We start from the raw sequence: 21,634 nt of genomic DNA, 5'->3' as shown, positions 1-21,634 counted from the left end.
GTGCTGGCCATGGCCCACAGGAGCCTTCCACTTAGCGGGGCAAAGGTAGTGGAAAGATACGGGAGTCAGGGAGACCTGGTTCGGATCCCAGCTCTGCCACTTCTTCTGGGCATGAGGTCACTTTCCTCATCTGAAAAATGGGGCTGATCCCATTCGGGGATGTGGAGGCCAGGGAGGCTTACATGGAGTGATTTCAACCTGCCACAGCGCTGGCCTCAAGGTGGGACCTCAGCACATGTCACTTCCCTTCCCTTCCCTTTCCTTGAGAGCCAAGACCCAGGCACCAGAACTGAGCAGGTTCAAACACATCCCCAGGTGGGGGAAGGGCTTATCTCCGCCACTGACCACAGTGTGTTTGTAGATGAGCCCAAGGTCAGTGACCCCGCCTCTGCCCTGCAGAGCTGCTGCCACACTCCAGTCCTTGAACAGCCTCACCTGACTCTCTCCTCCGCCCACACACCCCCTCCCTGCCCCACCCCCCCGCAGTGAGCGAGCTGAGTGCAGATACCCCACCTGGGGACCCAGCGGCAGAGGGAGCAACACATGGAGAGATGGCTACTGAGGCCTCTGCTGAACGGCGTCCCCCCGCCCCAGCCTGCAAGGAGGCCCCTAGCATGAAGGACAGTACCTTGCACTCCCAATCAGGTGAGACGTGTACATGGGCACAGAGGTAGCAGAAAGGGGCATGGTGTGAGCCCCCTGTCATGATTTCCCCGGCTGTGACCCCTAGCTGGGTGGGTTTTCTTTCCTCCGTAACACCCAGCTGATGTTCGAAGGCACGTCCTTCTCCCTACTCCTCTGTTCTCTCCTCAAAATTCTAGTAGAGGACGTGCCACGACCCTGCTCTTGCCATGAAAGGGTGATGGCCGTCAAGGGGGAGGGAGGACTGGCCACTAAGGCACACGGATGTTTCCTATTCCTTTCGCCTGCACAATTGGCTTTTTCCAAAAGCAGCTTAGGATAGCTTCGAGCGAAAAAGTTTAACGATGCGGCTGATCGTCAACTTGACACAAAAAAATCATGGTCTAGGGGAAAATACGTGAATATGCGTCTGAGTATCCTGGCCCCCACGGTAAAAGGAGAAGATCAGTTACTGGAAAGGAGTAAGCGTACTCATCTTCCATTTCTCCTCTTGGAGTTTTGTATAAGAGGCATTGTTGTGAAGGACAGAGTCAGTTACTCCATATTTATACAAATTCACAAGCAGATTGAGTCAGCCTATTTGATGACTCATAAGAGACTCTGAGAAAGCAAAGGATACGGTGTTAAAGTGCCGCTCAGTAAGGGTGAGTGTTGTCTGCTCAAGGTTTCTGATCCTCGACCTTGGCCCTGGTGTTCAAGGAGTTGCTGGTTTCATTTGTCCCAGTCCTTCTCAAACTTGAACATACACATAAGCTCCGGCAGATCGGGTTGAAATGTACTTCTGATTCAGGACTTCTGGGGTGGGCCTGAGACTCGGCAGTTCTAACCCCCCACCCCCACCCCTACCCCCAGGCCATCACATGCACCACATGCGGAGCAAGGACTAACTAAAACCCAGACTTCTCCAGTTGTGTGCCTTTGCAACCCCCCCCCCCCCCCCCCCCCCCGCCCACAACTGAAAGGCAGTGTAATGCTACCATAGATGGATGCTTCTGGGCCCACCGAATGCTCCTACATTCTCACTGGCCACCGGTGGTCTAGTCACAAGCCAAGACACTTCATCTTACACAGAGTTAAGTACCTACTAAGTGCTAGTGACTCCCTGAGAGGAATGGTTTCTCCTGCCCACCCCACCCCCAGTCGTTATCCCCCTCCCCTTTTATTAGCACTTGCCTTTAGAATCTTCTCTACACTCTCGTGCTGGCCAGTGTTAAATCTCCTGTGGATATACAGCTCATTTCACTGAGCTCAGAGGGCTTTTCCTCTTGGGGGGAGCCCATGTTTCAACATGGACTCTGGAAGAGACTGGAAGAAGGCCAGTCTCGGGGCACCTGGGTGGCTCAGTCCAACTCTTGATTTCGGCTCAGGTCACGGTCTCACGGTTCGTGAGATCAAGCCCCCGAATCCGGCTCTGTACTGACAAAGCGGAGCCTGCTTGGGATTCCCTCTTGCCCCCTGCCCCTCCCCCACTCTCCCTTTCTCTCTCTCAAAACAAATAAATAAACTGAAGAAGAAGAAGGAAGGCAGTCTTACACCAGAGTACCAAGTTCTGGGGTGCAGGGGTGGGGGTCCCAGTGCCCTGTAAGCCGCGCCTTACGATGTCACACGATATTGGTTCAATGTTTATTTATTTTTGGGACAGAGAGAGACAGAGCATGAACGGGGGAGGGGCAGAGAGAGAGGGAGACACAGAATCGGAAACAGGCTCCAGGCTCTGAGCCATCAGCCCAGAGCCTGACGCGGGGCTCGAACTCACGGACCGCGAGATCGTGACCTGGCTGAAGTCGGACGCTTAACCGACTGCGCCACCCAGGCGCCCCAACACGATATTGGTTCAAAATAAGGTGCCAAGTGGAAACAGTCTGTAAACTTAAATCCGAATTGCAGCCTCATTCCCTCCGTCACGTCGGGGAGAAGCTCTCTGTGCCCGGAGGCTGGGAGGACAGCACTGGTGAGGAGTGTCCTCCCTGGGTCTGTAGCCCCAGCCCAGCAGGACTAGGTCCAGGTGGCCTGGCCCGCAGGCGTCAGAGCACATTGGGCACATAGCTTCTCGTGGTCATCTCCTCATAGTCAATTAGGGTGTTTATTTTGTGAAATGGATGGGCTCTGTCCTAGCCTACAGATGCTGGATCGATCCAAGAAGCTGAGAGTGCACAACGTTCTTCTCTCTGGCCCAAGAAGGCAATGAACTTAGATTCTCTTCCTGGATACTGTTGTCTTCCTAGCCCAAGGGCTACCCTTGTCTTCAGAGGAAAAGGCTACCTCTGGAGGCTGACACCAGGGGCTCTGTAAAGAGAATATTTAGCAGCTCTAGGCCCAGACTTCCAACAGTGCATATACCAGGTCTGTCCCAGAACCATGCTAGCTCTGGGGAAGGCAAAGGAGGTGCTCGGGAGCCATGGGAGAAGCTTCCCAGGGATGCTGAAGGAGGTGAAGAAGGGTGAGAATGGGGGTACCTTCACTCAGCAACCCTGTGCCAGGCACTGTTCGAGGTACTGGAAATGCAGAAGTGAATGAGGCAGATGCAACTCTGGGGGGGGGGGGCTCGCATTTCTGTGGGAGGGGACAGTTAATGAACAACAAACAGGAAAAGTGTGTTTGATAGCATGTTAGGGAAGAAACACTTTGCATCCGACTTCGGATCAGGCCATGATCTCACAGTTTGTGGGTCTGGGCCCCACATCAGGCTTTCCACTGTCGCTGTCGGCACAGAGCTGGCTTCAGATCCTCTGTCCTCCTCTCTCTCTGCCCCTCCCCCACTCACATGTGCTCTGGGGCTCGCACGGGCTCTCTCTCTCTCTCTCTCTCTCTCTCAAAAATAAACATAGAGGTGCCTGGGTGGCTCAGTCGGTTAAGCGGCCGACTTCGGCTCAGGTCATGATCTCTCAGTCTGTGGGTTCGAGCCCTGCGTCGGGCTCTGTGCTGACAGCTCAGAGCCTGGAGCCTGTTTCAGATTCTGTGTCTCCCTCTCTCTGACCGTCCCCTGTTCATGCTCTGTCTCTCCCTGTCTCAAAAATAAATAAAACGTTAAAAAATTTTAAAAAAATAAACATAAAAAACAAGAAGGAAATAGGGCAAGGTACATGGATGAGGGGACGATGGGGTAGGTCTCACTGAGATAATATTTCAGCTAGGAACTGAGAGAGGGAGAGAGGGCCATAGGGACGACCAGGGTCCAGGCAGAGGGAACAGCAAGGATTGTGGCCTGAGGACCCTGCTGAATCTATCTGAGGAAAAGGGAGGAGGCCATCCTGGCAGGATGGGGGTGAGTGGGAGGGGGGGAGCGGAGAAGTAACAGGATCTGCCCAACATCTTGAAAGGATGGCTCTGACTGCTCTGCCCTTGGCCTGACCAGACACGAGGCCGACGCAGAGGAGGTGCTCAGCCAATGCCAACATACCGTCCTCTCCCCTAGATCAGGACAGAGCTCATCTGCTTCCAAAAGTTTGCCTCCCCACCCCCAAACATTCAGGAAACATTTCTTGAACCCTCATCCACACCGGAGCCCGTGCCAGATAAGCTTCCACTCAATGTGCTCCCAATCCAGGGGGAGACGGACAAGCAAAGTGCCAAAGGCCGACAGGGTGGGTGATGTCTGTCCACTTAAGGGCATTCAATTACCTACGCCCCGACCCTTTCAGGCCCCTGGATGTTCTCCCGAGGAAGCTCATGCTTAGGACATTCCTCCCTCTGTAGCCCTCTGCCAGGCCAGCCTTCACCTCTCCAGCTCATGGGGAGCCCCACAAACAGCCCCACCAGGTGTCCTTGGAAGGATGCTGGGCAGATCCAAGGGTCCTTCCAAGAATGGCAGAAGACCTCTGAGTGCCTCCATTTCTCAAGCTCGGTCTCCTCGTGCCGTCCACTGGCATTGCAGGAAGGATGCTCAGAGATGGCCATCAGCCAGATACTTAAAGAACACCTAGTGTGTGGGGGTCACCAAAGGGGGCTAGGAACTGGTTCCTATCTTCCCAAAGTTTATAACCCACTGCAGCAGCAACCCACCATCCAAGGGCGGGGACCAGGCATGGGGCACCTGGGTCCCTGGCACATGGAACACTGTGTGGTATGGCAGGATTCCCTGAGTGTTGAACGGAAAAGGGACCTTTGAGAACTGCTGCAGGAGCTCAGTGGGTGTTGCCTTGGGGTAGGGCGGGGCAAAAGGAGGTGCCAGAGGATCTGGGCCTTGGGGCCTCACAGCTGAGAGCTGGGACGCAGGGTATTCTAGGCAGGAGGAAACTATGGAGGCGGGGCAGGCTCTGGCTCTCTGGAGCGGATCTGGGGGGGGGGGGGTGGGGGTGGGGAGAAGAGGCCCTTCATAGCAGCCTTCCCACCAGGAGGAGGTCGCGATTCTGCCTCTTCACCCCTCTGTTGTGCTCTTTGGGGTCCATTTGCAGGGCTCAGCCCCTTGTGTCTGACCTCGGGGCTCAGATAACTCCTCCCCAGGGCTTATCTCCCCGCCCAGCTTGGCTCCCCGGAGTAATCAGAAGCTCCTTATCAGGAGCTGAAGGAATATGTCCCCCAGGCATATTCTAGACCGAGTCCCAGGGTCTGGAAACCCCCAAGTCAGCCTCCCAGATGACGGACCCTAATGCCAACAGTACCCCACCTAACCAGAGCACCCTCACCTGTAAAGGGAGGGGAATAAACCAGCAGCACCTGCTGTGAAGTCGCAGGTGAGAAAGGGCTTCAGATGGGAGCACCTCTAGAAAGATACCCCTAAGGTATTCTCGCCTTACAGCCACCCACATGGGGGAAGGGAAGCCAGCAGACAGTGTTGGGGGGCCACCTTTCTCAGGGGCAGGGGATTGTCTGGGGGCGCAGCAAGTCAAGACAGGAAGGCAATCTCCATTGTCCCCAGCAGCTCCTCCCAAGGGTCCTCCACAAGCTCCCAGGCCTTGAAACCTGAGGACTAGGGGCAAGGACCAAAAGTCTGCCCAATAAGTGGACAAGGGACAGAGAAATGCCAGGACCATTGTGCCTGGATGCTGCCTGCCTTGCTGAGAAGGGGCCTCTACTGCCTGCTTCCACTGCAAAAATGACGGAAGCAGGATCCAACCTGACACTTTGGTCTCTTACCATCTGTGCAAACCCGACCTACCACTCACCCCCGGTTATAAAATGGTAATGGATTTGAAGTGTCCCTCCGATTAAGGAAGCGGGACACAGAAGTCACCCGGGTCTCCGCGCCCTCATTGTCCTGGTTAAGTGGTGGCCCGGGAGTTTTGCACACTTGAGCCCCGTCAGGGAGGAGGGGAAGTAGATCAGGAAGGGGGCGGGCTGGCTCTGAACTTCGGGCCCGGGGGCGGAGGATCGTAGGGCGCCGCCGCCGGCTGCATGGCCAGAGCACCCTGCAGCTCCCCGATTGCGCTGCTGGGGGCGGCGGCGGAGGCCGATTAGCAGGGGCGGGCTGGCGGGCGGCCACCTCCCCCGCAGGTCCGGCCCCGGGGGCGGGCGGGGCGCCGGGAGGGGAGGAGCCTCCGGGCCGAGCCACCGCCTCCAACACGGACCTTCAGCCGCCGCCGCTGCTCCAAGCGGCGCGCCGGATTGGTGAGTGACCCCCTCCGCCGCGTTTCGCGGGGCTGTGGGCTGCGCCCTGCCTGGGACCCCCCACCCCGCCCCGGCGGCTGCCCCCGCTGCACCCCTGCGCCACCGCCGCTCCAAAGCCGGGCGCCGCCACGCGTCTGCGGGCGACCGGGGCCGCTGGGACCGAGCCACGTGCGCCCGGCGACAGAGAACCCGGATCCCCTGTCCGCCACTGCGCGCCTGCCTTCCCTGGGGACGCCAGCAGCGTGCGCGGTGCCGGGAGACAGGGCCCGGGGACGCCCTGCCCGGGGCGGGACTAGGGAGAACGCGCGTCCGGACCCGGGTTGCAGCCTTGCGGACCGGCCAAATGCTCGGGTCCTAGGTCCCCGAGGCTCCGGCCGGCGGGTCTCAGGGAAGGGCGGGGAGCGGTGGGCGGGACCTTCCCCGCCAGGCCTCCCAGCCGCTTGTCGGCCCCAGAGGAGCAGGCCGACCAGGGCGGGGCGCCCGACCTTGGACTGGAAGGGGCCAGGCTGACCTGTGCCTGCCTCTGGCCACGAGCTCTTGCCTGGGAAACTCGACTCTCCTGCCTATTTCCCCGAAATGTGGGGGCAGGCTGCCCACAGGGGTGTGGTTGGAACTTTGGGCATCTGGGTAGATGAAAGGTACACTCAGCTAATGTCTTTGGGGCCCAAGAGGCGGAAACCACGGAGAAAATGTAGGCAGGTCCTGCAGAAGCCGTGGCAGAGGGCACCGAAAGGCCTCCCAGGTGTCCAGGGCCGCCTCTGAAACAGACTCTGGGAAGTGGGGTTCTGGAAATAGCCCCAGGGAAGTATTTCTGTCTATCAGAGTGCAGTGATGATATAATTAATAGCGGACATTTGTTGTGCATTTATCTGTGCCAGGCAGCTTGCTATGCATGCACTGTCCCAGTTAATCCTCAGGCCAGGAAGGCACGACTGTCATCTTGTTACAGATGGAGAAACTGAGCCCCAGAAAGCATGGCTATTTGGCAAAGATACGCAGGTAGCAAGTTGCAGAAATAGGGATTTGTACACAGATTTATCGGACTTAGAAGCCCAGAGCCTGCCAGTGAGACCGACAGGCCATGTTCTCAGAGGTGGAAGCCCAAAAAATGCAGTGATGGGGTCCAGGATATCCACAAGGCCAAAAGGGTCTCACAGGGGTGTGCCCCCTCAGCCACCTGCATGGTTTGTTAAAAATACAGATGCCTAGATCCCATCCACCTGGACTGAATCAGAGGCTGCATGACCCTGCACCCAGCCAGAAGCACCTGGAGGACTGAGACCGTCTTACCCATCTCTGTGCCTGTCTCTATCCCCGGTGGCCTGGGGGAATGGGGAGAGGGGTGATGGGACAGCTGGGAGCATGTGCTTGATCATTGTCTGATGGAGAAATGGGACTTAGGGGGGCATCAGTGAGGTATAGAAACTTTCCTGAAGGAGGCTTTGAATGATGGGCAGGTGGCCTTAGCCAGGCAATCTAGGAGGAAGGCCTGGAGTGACCTCAGAGCCAGCCCAGAGCTCATTCCAGGCCACCTGTTTACTAGGAGGTTGGACAGCCAGTCCCAAGCCTGCTGAGCTCCTCAGGACCTGTGGTCACCCTGGGATCACAGATGTGCCCTCTTCAGTTCATTTCCCTTCCTTGCCCCCTGGCCCTTCCCTCCTTGTGCTTATCAGAGTATTGGGCAGGGCTCCAGGCAATTAAACAGTGAGAGTTAAGGACTATAGTCCAAAGCTGCGCACCTGAGCCCTGGGGGGGGGGGGTGGGGGGGGGGTGGGTCAGGCAGCTTCAGCTGCCTCACTGTAAGTGAGAGCCCTTGGCTTTGCAGTCAGATGGAACCGAGTCTGAATCTCAGCTCTTCACCATGTGACCTTGGCCAAGTCCTCAGCTCTCCACACTTGCTTCTTCATCTACCTTGCTAAGGGACGCTGCACTTGATATCTCTATAAGACAGTGACAAGAATACCTGCCTGAGGGATTAGTTGTGTGAAGTGATGAGTTTTAGGAGTGCAAAAAATATCAGATCCTTCCCTCTTCCCCCAGGATTTGAGTGTTAATCAGCTGGAGAGCTTCTAAGCTCCTTGCTCTTCTAGTCCGAGCCCCCTCAGTTCCCTAGAAAAGGTAGCTAAAGCCCAGAGAGTGGCCTCCACATCCTCTTCTATGTTTCAGAGATGGCCACAGGGCTCAGGCCTCGAGGCTCCCTGCTTAGTGTCCTGGCCAGTGTCTTCCAGACTGGGAGGAAAAGTCTGTGCCCCCTGCTTCGTTCTCTGACCGGCCTGCAAAAGAACATTTCAGTGGCTGGGGTGATTTTCAGGCAGGTTGGGATGGAGCCGGGGAGCCGGGTCTGCAGGGATGTCTGGGCTCTCTGCGGCTGGGTCTACCCCTCCCTGCCCTCCCCACTGGTGTGGTGGCCACGTCTCCCTTGCCTGGGCGGTCCAAGCTTCATAAGATGAGCACTCCGTGAAATTGCTTTCTAGCATCTGGACTGAGGATGAGCCTCTTGATTTAAAACCAGGAAGCTTGCCTTTCAAAGCAGTCATTAAAACCTAAAGCCAAGCTGGCTCCTTTCCTCCCTGCCGGGGGGGGGGGTGGTTGGAGGGGGGGTGTGCTTCTTTTCCCACTCATATCCTGTCCTTGCCAACCCCGTTCCGAATCCAGGAGGCTGTGGAGGTTCCAGAACTTGGAGAGGGGAACCAAGGCATGGGGAAATCGCTCTAGGTGGTTTCCAAACATTGGACTACAGAACATTCATTTCCTCCTGCTGCCCTCTGCAGCTGGGCCCGCCAGCTTTCCGACCTGCCCAGACATCTACAGACCAGCCCTTCACATCCTTGGCATGCCATGGGCACTGCTTGGATTACACCTGAAATGACAGTCATCATCACTGAACATTCAGTTCCCCACCTGTCAGGCCCCAAGCATGACGTATCCATAAGCACATTTGAACCTTCGGGTCTCTTAAGGAGATAGATGTAACTTTCCCAAGTTAAACACGAGACTCCAATCCGTTCTTTCCACCCCCAACTTGAGAGGCTCCTAACTACTAACTATATCTGCTTGTCCAAATTCTGCCTCATCATTTATTCACTCAACAAAGGGTACTGAGCACCGTCTTGGTGCCAGGTACTCAAGACTGAGTCCCACTTCTGGTGGGATGAGTGTCCATGGTCATTTCTAACCCAGCAAAACCCCACACTCTCCACTTCTTTGTGTTTTAAGTTTTTATTTATTTTGAGAGAGCGAGAGAGAGAGAGAGAGCATGAGCAGGGTAGGGGGAGAGAGAGAGAGGGGAGAGAGAATCCCAAGCAGGCTCTGCACTGTCAGCGTAGAGCCCAGTGTGGGGCTCAAACTCACAAACTGAGATCATGACCTGAGCCGAAATCAAGAGACATACGCTTAACCAACCGAGCCACCCAGGCACCCCTCTCCCCCACCTTATTTCCAATTAGAAGTGAGGGGGCTCAGCATCATTGAGTCCCAGGGCCCACAGCTAATGCGAGCCAGGATCCAAAACCAGAGACGGCAGAGGGTGGGCGGGAGCAGCCACTGCTCACTTATGCAGGATCAAAAAGGCCTGTATTGTCACTTCAACCCCCTGGGCAGAACCCCCCCAGGTTCCCCCTGGGGTGTGGAACCCTATCACCGGAGAATTACCTGCTGCTCAGCTCTTCCCAGTCAGTCTGTCCTTGTAAATCACCACAGTCACCTGGCAGAATGTGCAACAGGTGGGCACTAATTGTCCTGCAATCAGGCACCAACTTCTTCCTACCTCGCCCTTCCGCTTAATGAGAGCCAGGTGGGATGGAAGCACACGTTCCTAAGCTTTCTAGAGCTATCAGATTAGGATAGCTCAGATGTTTAAACTGAAAAACAGAGCCCCAAGAGTATAATAAAATCAATCACGGGTAAATGTGAAGGAATTTGGGGGCTGGCAAACGGGCCATCTCAGTTCCCAGGGAAGACAGTGGTGTCCCAAAGCCGGCGTGCTGGGGTCTGTGGTGGCTGACCCTTCCTGGTGTTGTCACCCCCGATGCTTGTGGTGTGGCCATCAGGCCCGTGGGGAAGGTAGGCTTGTGATTTTACTGGTGGGCTTGGGAGGTGACAGTATGCCCTGCGGTCCGGGTGAGGGTCTCTCTGAAGGTGAATCATGCAGGCACACAGCGGGAAGGTGTTGGCTGGGACACGGGCCCTACAGGTGGAGTCTGCGCAAAGATGGGGTGGCCTGCAGCGCCAGGAGGGTGGGCCGTTTGGAATCCGAGGGGCCTGTGCGGGGACTGGGTGACCAGCCAGGCCTGTACGTGGGATACAGTGGGCAGGGTGGGGGGGTCGATCACCACTGCCCTGTGAGTCAGCCACAAACAACCTGGGTGCAGGGCTGGGCGGCCACAAGAAGTTAAGACCAGGCGCTTTGTTAAGACCAGATGGCTGCAGGGTGGCCAGAAATAAGGTAGTGGCTGGCCCTGGAAGGGAAGGAAACAGGCCGGTGCTGGGCGGGGCCGCCAAGGATTGTGTGGGGGGTTGGGAATTTCTAGCCAGGAAAGCCCTGCCCTCGAGGTGTTCCTGGATTGGAAGGCTGACAACGCTCTGTTGTGTATTGCTTCTTGGGCCTGTCGTCCTCCTGTAACCTTTGCTACAGCTCTTCTTGGATGTTCTAATCTAGCATGGCTGTGTGTGGCGAAGGGGGAGGGGGAACTCAGGGCACAGCTGAGGGCTCACTGAAAACCCCAGGAGACCGGGAACCACAGCTGACCTGGACCCCTGTGGGAACAGGGGGCGTGCTCCTGTCCACTCACAGCTGGGGGGTTTGCTTTCCGAAGAAAGTGTCAGTTCCTGACAGTACAGCTTCCTCAAAGGGATCAGAGACCACCCAGAAGCTGTGATAGGGACAGAGAGTGCTGAGCCCGCCCGAAGTACTGAATCGGGGCAGGGGTGGGGGTGGGGGGGGGTGAGAGGGGCCCTCTGGGACTGCCTGGAAATCTGCAGCCTAAGCTCCCCTGCCATCCCGTGTTCACTACGACCCCAATCCGTGTTCACTACCGTTTGAGAACACTGCCTGAGCCCCCGTCAGCCCAGCAGGCATCTACGGGCCTCACGGCAGAATTACCACGAACAGGGCGGTGTGGATGCACAGGGGTGTGGGACACCAGGTCTCTGCCCTTTTGAGAGCTCACAGTCTAAGTGGGAAGCTGAGTGACAATACACAGCACCACCAGGCAGCAGAGGGAGAAGATTCCAGGACAGCATGCAGTGAACGGTCCACAGCAAAACACAGGAAATGTGTAAACCAAAGCCGTCCTGAGATGTGGGTTCAGGGGCTTTCATTTTCACTGTTTTGCTTAATCATCAGAACAGAGAAGGAAAGGAACCTGCCCAACGTCACACTGCTTACGCAGCTGAACCTGAATTCACACCTAGGTCTGTCTACCTAGATCCTCTGTGAACACAGAGCTGGGAGAGACAGTTGAGGGGCTATGGGGGCTGGGAGGCGTCCTCAGTCCCCAAGGAAGGGGGATTTGGCTGGACAGGATTTCAAGATGTAAGGTGGAGGTAATAAGCTTTGGCAGAAGTGGGGGGGGGGTGGGTGGCAGAGACCAGAAAGAAGGGAATGAAAAGTGAGCTAAGGCAAGGGAAGTCTGTCGGTGTGCACTGGCCGACGCTGTACTTGGGAGATTCAGGAATACCCCTGCCCACAGGAGGTTTCTGGTAGAGGAGACAAGGCACTGGGCCACAGCAGTCAGATGGCCATGCAGGCGCTGTTGGGCTTGTAATAAGAGAATAAACCCGCCCGGGGCCCGGCCGTGCATATTCTGGTTATCCAAATGCCCAGGGTGACTCAAAGCTCCTGTTTTCCAAGGTCACCAGTTTTCAAACAAGTTGGAAGCAGTTGCATATACTTGTCCTAAGACTGGGCTTGGCATCATTAATGTCAATAATAAAAAAAGCCTCGAAACCTCTGACCTCCGTGTGTGCCATCAGCCTGGCCCCCAGGGTCACTAGAAAAGCCACCAGTGGCAGGAAGGCACACACGCATCCCTGCTTTGCCCTCGGGACAATACTGTCTTCTGTCTGTGGGTCCTTCCGTCTTTCTCCACACTGTGGGTACCGACAGGCAAATAAAGGCGACCATGAAGTCTTTGTTGGCACAAAATGCTGAGAAAACCATCACAAGCCAAGGACAGCTGCAGTGATTGCAATAAATTACCCCCACAGCAATTGATAAATTGCCACTTTCTGCAGCCATTATGTTTGGCTTTGTAATCCGAAGAATAAATGCACCTCTCTTTCTCTTTCTCTTTCTCTTTCTCTTTCTCTTTCTCTTTCTCTTTCTCTCTCTCTCTCTCCTTCCCTCTCTCTCTCTCACTCACACTCTCACACACACACACACACACACACACACACACACACACACACGGAGGCGGCCCACCCTGCATTGGATGACATTTATTCATTTTATGCATCCTGGGCTCTGCTGGCTGTCCTGCCTCAGTTCCTGTGGCAGAGACGCTGGAGTCTGAGACACTACTTATTACCAGTGAGGTTTCCTCCCCAAACAGGAAGTATCAACCAGAACTGCTCTCTCCCAGCGCGCTCTGTAACCAAGCATCAGTCACCACTCCCGGGCCAGTCCCTGTGGCCAGGAGCTGGTGTGTAGGCTGAGGGGGGCAGCAGCACAGCTGTCCAAGCCCGGCAGGTCCCTCGCCTGTGAGGGTCAGCCTGAGCCCTGACTTCCAAGACAGAGTCAGGCTGCCCGCACACCGGAGGGGGACCAAGCAAGAAGCTGTGGCCTGGATCCCCGTGGGGCCATCAAGGGACTCATGCGTCAGACACTGGCATCGGCCAAATGTCGCATCAGCCCGTTGTTGGTAAGTCTGGTTAGGGCACAGATCCAGGGTGGCGCGGGTGGCGCGTGGGCCTCTCCCACCAGCACCACCAACCCCTGGCCCGCTTACGGGTGCCCCAGTATCTCGGGGAGTCAGAAGAACTAAAGCTTCGTGACCTCGGTTCAGGCACCGCTCATTTGCAAGTGGCGGCGAAGGGCGAGTGCGGTGAGATGGATGAAGTTCTTGCCAAAAGAAAGTGGGAAATACTATCATCTGTACGTGAAGTCAGGAACGTTACTCAGAGTAAAGGGCTCGAGGGTGGATCAGACGGCGCCTTCAGTTAGTGAGAGCGGCGGCTTTGTGGACTCTGGCGGGTCAAAACAAAGATGTTCGTGTTTATGATGCAATTCCGTGGAAGGCTGGCTCAGTGGGAATCGTAAATTTCACTTAATTGGTAACCATTTCTGGGTTGGTTTAGCACAGAACTGCGGCTCTAAGTAATCGAACCGGATTTTTCTAGAATAATTGTTAAAAATCTAGATGTTTGGAAAAAGCCCTATCAATTATTCATTCACTTCTACTTTGCAAAGCGGTATGGCGAGAAACCTCTTTTTCCTGTCAGCCTAAACTTGCACGTAGATATATTTGTGTGTGGATGGGCCTGTGTGTGTGTGTGTGTGTGTGTGTGTGTGTGTCTGCCCAAGCTTTTTGTATTCTCTTTTGTAGGAATTCTCAGTCTTTCTTTTAAAAATATAATGATTTTTTTTATGATGTCGAAATAACGATTCCAGGCAGTAGTGCAAGAAATACAACAGTAAAATGTTTGTAAGAGTCCATCAGCAAGGAAAAATGCCCACAGAGAAAATAGAAATGTACCAATTAAGACGTGTGCGGCTCTAACCCAGCTTTTAAACCCGGATTTGAGACTGGCCTCCTCTGTCCTGTCCCCGCTGAGGTCAGCTGTGAGGGGCCTGGGGTGAGTCCCTGGACCCAGGTGGAGCCTCCTTCTTGCCTCTCAGACCCCTCAGGGAGAGGGAGACGGAGGGCCTGGGACCCGTGCTGTGGTGGTTTGGAATCCAGGATAGAGGGCAGCCCCGGATTTGCAGAACCAGCTGAGAGTGAGAGGCTGGAAAGTGTGAGTCTGGGCAGCCCAGCAGGGCAGACGGAAAGGCGGGAGGAAGGGAGCAGACCACCCCAGAGCCCCATGCAGACCAGGTGACTGGCCCAGCACGAGCTGCCCGCCCTCACCACCCAGGAGGCAGCTTGAATGCAGGGACTAGCTGGGACTCAGGCAAGAGCCAACTCTAGGACCTTAAGGAAGTCTTAACTGGACCTCAGTTTTCTCATCTGCAAAATGGAAGTGATGATAGCCTTCCGCAGGCCAGACCCCGAGGGTGCAAGTCCGCTGTCAGGATCTCTCCGCACTGTGAGTCCGGCCACACCTCCCCCAATGTCCGCTGTTCATTTGACGCCTGACTATTGCAAATGTGCCACGTGCCAGGCCCTTGCCAGGTGCTGGGCTGTGTCTGTCCCACTGCCCCTGTAAGGGAGGGTGGACCTCACGGCCCTGGGGAAGGCCGGAATTTCTACACGATGTGACTTTAGGGGCAATCATGTGGAGGGAAGAGGGAACTAGAAGACTTCCTTTAAGCTGCTTCTATTTGCATAGCAAGTATTGCATAACAATACTTAGATTGTTATTTCAGATTCATAAAATGGGAAAGGTTTTACAGAACCTGTTGTTCATTTCACCGGACTGGGAATTTCATTATGAATTATATTAGTTTTACTATCAACATTTTTTGTCATTTTTAAAAAAATTTTTTTAATTTATATCCAAATTAGTTAGCATCTAGTGCAACAATGATTTCAGGAGTAGATTCCTTAGTGCCCCTTCCCCATTTAGCCCATCCCCCCTCCCACACCCCCTCCAGTAAGCCTCTGTTTGTTCTCCATATTTAAGAGTCTCTTCTGTTTTGTCCCTCTCCTTGTTTTTATATTATTTTTGTTTCCCTTCCCTTATGTTCGTCTGTTCTGTCTCTTAAAGTCCTCATGTGAGTGAAGTCATATGATTTTTGTCTTTCTCTGACTGACTCATTTCACTCAGCATAATACCCTCCAGGTCCATCCACGTCGTTGCAAATGGCAAGATTTCATTCTTTTTGATTGCCGAGTAATACGCCAGTGTGTGTGTGTGTGTGTGTGTGTGTGTGTGTGTGTGTGTGTGTGTATACCACATCTTCTTTATCCATTCATCCACCGAGGGACATTTGGGCTCTTTCCATACTTTGGCTCTTGTCGATAGTGCTGCTATAAACATGGGGGTGTATGTACCCTTTTGAAACAATACGCCTATATCCCTTGGATAAATACCTAGTGGTGCAATTGCTGGGTCGTAGGGTAGTTCTATTTTTAGTTTTTTGAGGAACCTCCATACTGTTTTCCGGAATGGCTGCACCAGCTTGCATTCCCATCGTTTTACTATCCACATTAGCACATGGGGAGGGGTGGTCAGGGACCCCATCACCCTCTACTCCTAAGGGAAAGTACCCACCACTGTATGCTTGTCCCATCCTGGTACCTGTGCAAGAGGACCAGAGAGGGGGAATTCATTCTGTCTTGAGGAGGTGCTGTGAAGGCTTCACAGAAAAGGTAGCCTTTCTGCCAGACCTTGAATTTTGTCGTTTGGAGGGAAGGGGCTTTCCAGGCAAAAAGACTAAATCTGGGCCTCACCTGCCCCTGGACACCCCTGCCTCATGCAGACTGGGCAGACCATTCCGAATGGTTGTTCCCTGCGGGGTCAGAAGCCCAGAGGCCCTGGAACCACTGACCCAGCATCCCTGAAGCCCTTTTTCGTGGGTACCCACATACCAGGCTGTTCCCCGCTCTGGCTCACATCTGGTGTTTGGTTTTCCACTTTGGCCAGAGCTGCGTGAGTCTCATTGGGTTTAAACCCCTCTGTGCATAATAAGTCTTCTGTGTGATTAAGTTTATCAAAGAGTGAAATGCCTGGCCAGGTCTGACAACCTGACCAGGCTGTGGTAGGGATTAGAAATTATGGTAGTATTTAATCACCCCGGGGTATGGGAGGGCCCGCTAGGTTCTGAAAACGGCCAAGACTCTTAGATACACTCTGCCCTCAGGCACAGGAACTAGCAGTGAAGTCATTCAAGCTGCAGACATTAACTGAGCACCTAGTCGGTGCCAGTCCCCAGTCTAGGTGCTAGAGACACAGAAACGAGTAAGAAGTGACCCCTATTGTAGTGGGGTGACAGTGCCAGATGCAAAGTGCGTCCCAGAGTGCAAGATCCCCTAGGATCCGGGAGGAAGCCGGGACGTTTCCCAGGGCTGCCTGGACCAGCTTTTTGAGCTCTCAGGGATTCTTGGCGAAGTCAGAGGTCTGCCTGGAGCCAGCCCATGGTGGGGGGACGGGTGGGGGACTAATTGCATGACCCGCCCCACAGAGAGCATTTGGAGAGCAGAGGCTGACTTCCAGTGCCCTTAGGAGCCCAGAGAAAGATGCTACTGGAAGTCAGGGCCTCTCAGAAGCTTCTTTGAAAAAGTGGCCCATCAGCTGGGGAAGCGTGCACCCCCAACCAAGCTCAGGAACCAGGCCAGGGAGGCAGGCTGAGCTCCTTGGCAGAAGCCCCTGGAGCTGCCCTTATTTGTCTTGGCTGCTTCTGCCCCTTTCCCTGCCTCCACACCTCCTTCTGCCCAGTAATCGGGGCTCTGATCTCTAATTCTGCCAACCCACACAATGGCGAGGGGAGGGGGTTGGGGCGGCCACAGACCACAAGGGACCCCTCTGGCCCCAGGGATTGCAGCTCCAGGTGTCCCTGGAAAGCAAGAAGCCACCCAACCCCAGACGCTGAGGCTTGCAGGTTCAGCAGCCGCCGCCTGATAGCCTCCAGCCTGGCTGGATTAACCAGCCCTCAGGGAGCTGGCTGCCCCCGCATGCCAGCGCCCTGACCTCACTGGGCAGAGATAAGCCACTCCCTGGCTCCCCCAGTGCCTGGGCATGCCCTCATGAAAGCACTTTTCTCCTCACCGTAGGATGTAGCTGGCTTTTCCCCTGATTGCCCCAAGAGGCTAGACCATCTTCTGGCCTCTGCCAGAACACCTCATGGGTCCGTAGTAGGTATTCAGGGAATAACAAACCATTTTGCAGACTAGGATTGGTAGGACCATTGCATCAAACTGCACAGGATGTGCACTGCACAACTGTAGAGGTTACTGTTTACGGGGATTACAACGTTGGTGGTGCCCCCCGGGGGGTCGTGTAGCATGGGAACCTAAGGGCTTACCATTTTCCCTGCGTCAAGACCCTGGCCTTGGTGCTGACCGTGGGGACTTCCCCTTCCCCCTGCCAACCAGTGCTGACCACCTTCCTGCCTATGTGCTGGCAGCGGGTGGTGATGAACCGGTCCAGTGAACACTTCTTCCTGGCCCACCTGTCAAATTGTGGTAGTGGACGAGCCCTGGGTATGAAGTCAGGGCATCTGAGTTCTTGGCTACCCAGAAAACTCAGTCCTCCCGGAAGACGTCTCCAGTCAGGGTGTTGGGGAGCTCCTGGGTCGCCCAGGATCTGTGTAGTTGCCCAGTGGTACCCCTCTCTTCTCCCTCAGCCCGCAATGGGCCTGATGACCCACGTGCGGGAGGGGAGAGGCCCTGAGAGCACCTTGTGCAGAGTCTGCCTCACTGGCTCTGGGAGCAATGTTGCCACGGCCCTGATCCCCTTTCCGCTGGAAGGACCCAGCTCTGGGCGGGTCAGGGGATTGGAGCACATGCACCTGCCTCCCATGGCTGAGAGGAGCATGGGGAGAGAGCACTGATACCAGGGGTCCCAGGGGACAGGGAGGACTTAGGGGAGGAGGCAGGCTAAGGGCTGGGCCTGACTTTAACAACCCAGGAAAAAAGCCACATCTGGAGTGGTTCACCCTTTACGCAGCCCCTTTTATGCTCATCTTCTGAAGTGGTCTTCAAAGTGTGGTCCTGGGAGCATCCGCAGCAGAAATTCTGGGGATGGAGCCCAGCAGTATGTTTTGTGTTGTTTTTTAATTTTTTTTAATGTTTTATTATTTATTTTTGAAAGTGAGAGAGACAGAACACGAATGCAGAAGGGACAGAGAGAGAGAGAGGGAGACACAGAATCTGAGGCAGGCTCCAGGCTCCTAGCTGTCAGCAACAGAGCCAGATGCGGGGCTCGAACTCACCAACCTTAGAGATCATGACCTGAGCCAAAGTCGGACGCTCAACCGACTGAGCCCCCGCCAGGCGCCCCTCCCAGCGGTTTGTTTTAACAAGCCCTCCAGATGACCCAGGTGCCGCTCGGGTGTGACCTCATTTGTGCCTGGCCCTGGGCTAATTGCTGGGGTTACAGAAGTTGAGTCTGACTCCATTCCCAACCCCAAGGAGCTGAGAGCCCGGGGAAAAGAGAGATGGGAAAGGGAGCAATACCGTCAGTGGGAAAGGGCTACTCTCAGGGGTGTGGAGGCAGAGAGGCAGCTTGTGCAGGTTTGATCCAGGAGCTGGGGATCCTGGTGAGGGAGGGTGGCTTGGGAACACCAGTGGCACAAGGACTGTCCCTTGCAGGGAGCTGGATGTTGGACTAGCGGTCCCCAGAGAGCTCAAGGGGCCAGTCCCAAACCACACTGGTGCCTCACTCCTGACCACCAACCTCTCCCTGCTGCCCCCCTGTCCGTGTTCTGCTGCCCACTCTTCTTCCACTCCCTGAGCCCCAAAGAGCAGCCAGTCTCTCCCTGCAGTTTGCCTTGGTGCGAAATGTGTGCACAACCTCCAGGCCGTCATCTCAGGGCACATTTTTAGAAAATTACAGAGTAAATGTTTCCATTCAGTAGACAACGCCACGTATTGATTTAGGTGCGTCTATTTCTGCTTGACACAGACCAAAGGTTTTTAAAAATCCTAGGTAGAGAGGAACAAAATGAAGAGTGAGCGAATTTAACAGGCTCACGTTGTGGCACTTCGCTTGTCCCCCATGAACTTTACTACAACTCATTCAAGTGGGTAACATGTGCAGATGAGGAAACTGAGGCTCAGGTAACGTGACTCGTCGAGGCCACCTAGCTAATCAGTGGCAGGGGCTGAAATATGACCCCAGCCGCCTCCACGCCGGTGTTCCTGCTGGCCTATCTTGCAGTTTACTACAGTGACTGATTCTGAGTAAATCGGGAACACCCAGATGTTTCCCTGAACCGTCGATCTAATGGCTGCACTCAGGGGAGGCAGCCTAGCCGGGCTGGACAAGCTCCCAGTGACCACGATGGCTCTCGGGGGCTGATCCTCTGCCTAATTAAGGAGGGGCTGAGTCTGGGGGAACGGATGAGACCTCTTGCTAGGAGATTAGCAGCTCTGTGCTAGTTTCCAGCTGTGTGCCCTTCTATAAACCCTCTGTCGTTTGGCAGAGTAGCAGGTGATGCTCCTCTGCCCCTCTCATTGGAGCACATCTGCCTTGCTCGTTGACCCATCCTGGGGGCCAGAAGGGTGGGCCTCGTACCTCAGCACCCTCCTTGCACGCCACGCACTGTGACCCTGACTGGCCGTCTGCTTGCATGGCACGGAGTGCAGAGAACCAGCTGCGTGAGCGGAAGCCACTCGGAAGCTAAGTGGACTAGCCCATGGTGCCATCTCCCCCACAACAATAATTAATAGCGCTGACTACATAAGCCTCACTTTTCTAGAGGCCGTGGGGCTTAGGAACTCAGATATGTGGGAAACAACTAGGGAATAACTTAGAGCCACCGATGCCAATGTCACAGAATCCACGCATTGAGTTCATGAGAAGCCCTTGGACTCTCACCCAAGGCAAGTGTACTCTTGGTTCACGCACCTCAGTAACAGGCTGTGCTATCTCCACTTCTTTTTTTGTGTATGTATTTTAAAATTAGTTATTTTGAGAGAGAGGGAGACAGAATCCCAAGCAGGAACCACACTGTCAGCGCAGAGCCCGGGGTGGGGCTCGAACCCACAAACCTCGAGATTGTGGCCTGAGTTGAAACCAAGAGTCAGACGCTCAACCGACCAAGCCACCCAGGTGCCCCTCAATTTCTCTCTCTCTTTTTTTTTATAACGACATAATTGAGCTACAATTCACATACCATACAACTCACCCATTTAAAGTATACAACCCAGTGGTTTTTGATATATTCTCAGAGCTGTATAACTTTCGCCACCATCCATTTTAGAATAGTTGCATCACTGGGGCGCCCGGGTGGCTCAGTTGGTTAATCTGCTCTTGATTTCAGCTCAGATCATGATCTCCCGATTCGTTGAGTTTGAGGTCCGCATTGGCTCCACGCTGACCATGCAAAGCCTGCCTGGGATTCTCTCTCTCTCTCTCTGTCTCTCAAGTATAAATAAATAAATTTTAAGAAGAGAATAGTTTCAGGGCACCTGTGTGGCTCAGTCGGTTAAGCGTCCGACTTCGGCTCACGTCATGATCTCGCGGTTTGTGAGTTCAAGCCCTGCGTGGGGCTCTGTGCTGACGGCTCAGAGCCTGGAGCCTGCTTCGAATTCTGTGTCTCCCTCTCTCTCTGCCCCTCCCCCCTCACGCTTGTGTCTCTCTCAAAAATGAATAAATGTTAAAAATAGAATAGTTTTATCACTTGAAAAAGAAACCCTGTACCGATGAGCAGTCACTTAACATTTCTCCCACCCCCCACCCCAGCCCTTTTCCTGGCAACCATTAATCCACTTTCTGTCTTTATGGACTTGCCCAGTCTAGACGTTTCACGTAAGTGGAGAGTCATACGAGCGGCCTTTTTGTGACTGGCCGCTTTCATTTAACATAGCGCTTCCAAGATCCAGCGTGTTGTAGCCTGTATCAGGACTTTACTGCTTTTTGTTGCTGAATAATACTCCATCGTGTGGATAGAGTACGTTTTATTTATCCTGCCACCAGTTGATGGACGTTGGGTTGTTTCATCATTTGGGGTATTGTGAGTACCAGGAATCTTGGCGAACACATTTTTGTGGGTTTTCACTTCTCCCGGGTATACGTCTAGGAGTGGAATCGCATCCACATTTTATATTCTTGTTACGTCAACACTGGAGGTGGTTTCTAGAACTTCGAGGTCCTCACCAACGCTTACTCTCTCCGTCTTGTTTTTTGACTAAGCCGTCCGGGTGGGTGTATGGTGGCGTCTCGTGGTTTTTTTGTTTGTTTGTTTTTTAATGTTTGTTTATTTTTGAGAGAGAGAGCGCAAGCAGGGGAGGGGCAGAAAGAGAGGGAGACACAGAATCTGAAGCAGGTTCCAGGCTCTGAGCTGTCAGCACAGAGCCTGACGCGGGGCTTGAACCGCAAGATCATGACCTGAGCTGAAGTCGGATGCTTAACCGACTGAGCCACCCAGGCGCCCCAAAGGGTTTTAATTTGTGTTTCCCTGGGAGCTAATGACGTTCAGCATCTTTTTGTGTTCCTCATGATGATTTGTCAGCACAAATGATAACATTTTAAATGTGTTTAACTTATAAGTAAAAAGCGGTGATAGGAATGCATCCCAAATTTAATTTTACTGACCAGATAACATTTAAACCAAGTTTGAAGATAACTGTGGGCCGCTTGAGGGCGAGAGCTGTGCCATACATAGTCCTCTCTCGTGCCCAGG

The 21,634-nt window shown here is 54.3% G+C and overlaps 1 protein-coding gene across 3 annotated transcripts in view; it reads left to right on the top strand.

Moving 5' to 3' along the window:
- The first annotated feature begins 487 nt into the window (after positions 1 to 487).
- STEAP3 (STEAP3 metalloreductase) overlaps positions 488 to 21,634 on the top strand; it is a 53,276-nt gene continuing 32,129 nt past the window's right edge. The window contains exon 1 of one of the 3 annotated variants that reach the window (XM_025935264.2): positions 488 to 645. In XM_025935264.2, the coding sequence (XP_025791049.2) occupies positions 552 to 645 (94 nt within the window). In that variant the 5' untranslated portion in view covers positions 488 to 551. Of the gene's footprint in view, positions 646 to 6,000; positions 6,190 to 12,638; positions 13,050 to 21,634 lie in introns of those variants that run through there. The other 2 variants (XM_086718443.1, XM_086718442.1) reach the window with 2 other exon arrangements.

Source organism: Puma concolor, chromosome C1, assembly GCF_028749965.1.
Source record: "Puma concolor isolate L17-30 chromosome C1, mPumCon1.1.hap2, whole genome shotgun sequence".
In the NCBI taxonomy this organism is placed as follows: Eukaryota; Metazoa; Chordata; class Mammalia; order Carnivora; family Felidae; genus Puma; species Puma concolor.
The sequence above is the reverse complement of the archived record's forward strand: the minus strand, read 5'-3'. Positions and strand labels throughout refer to the sequence as shown.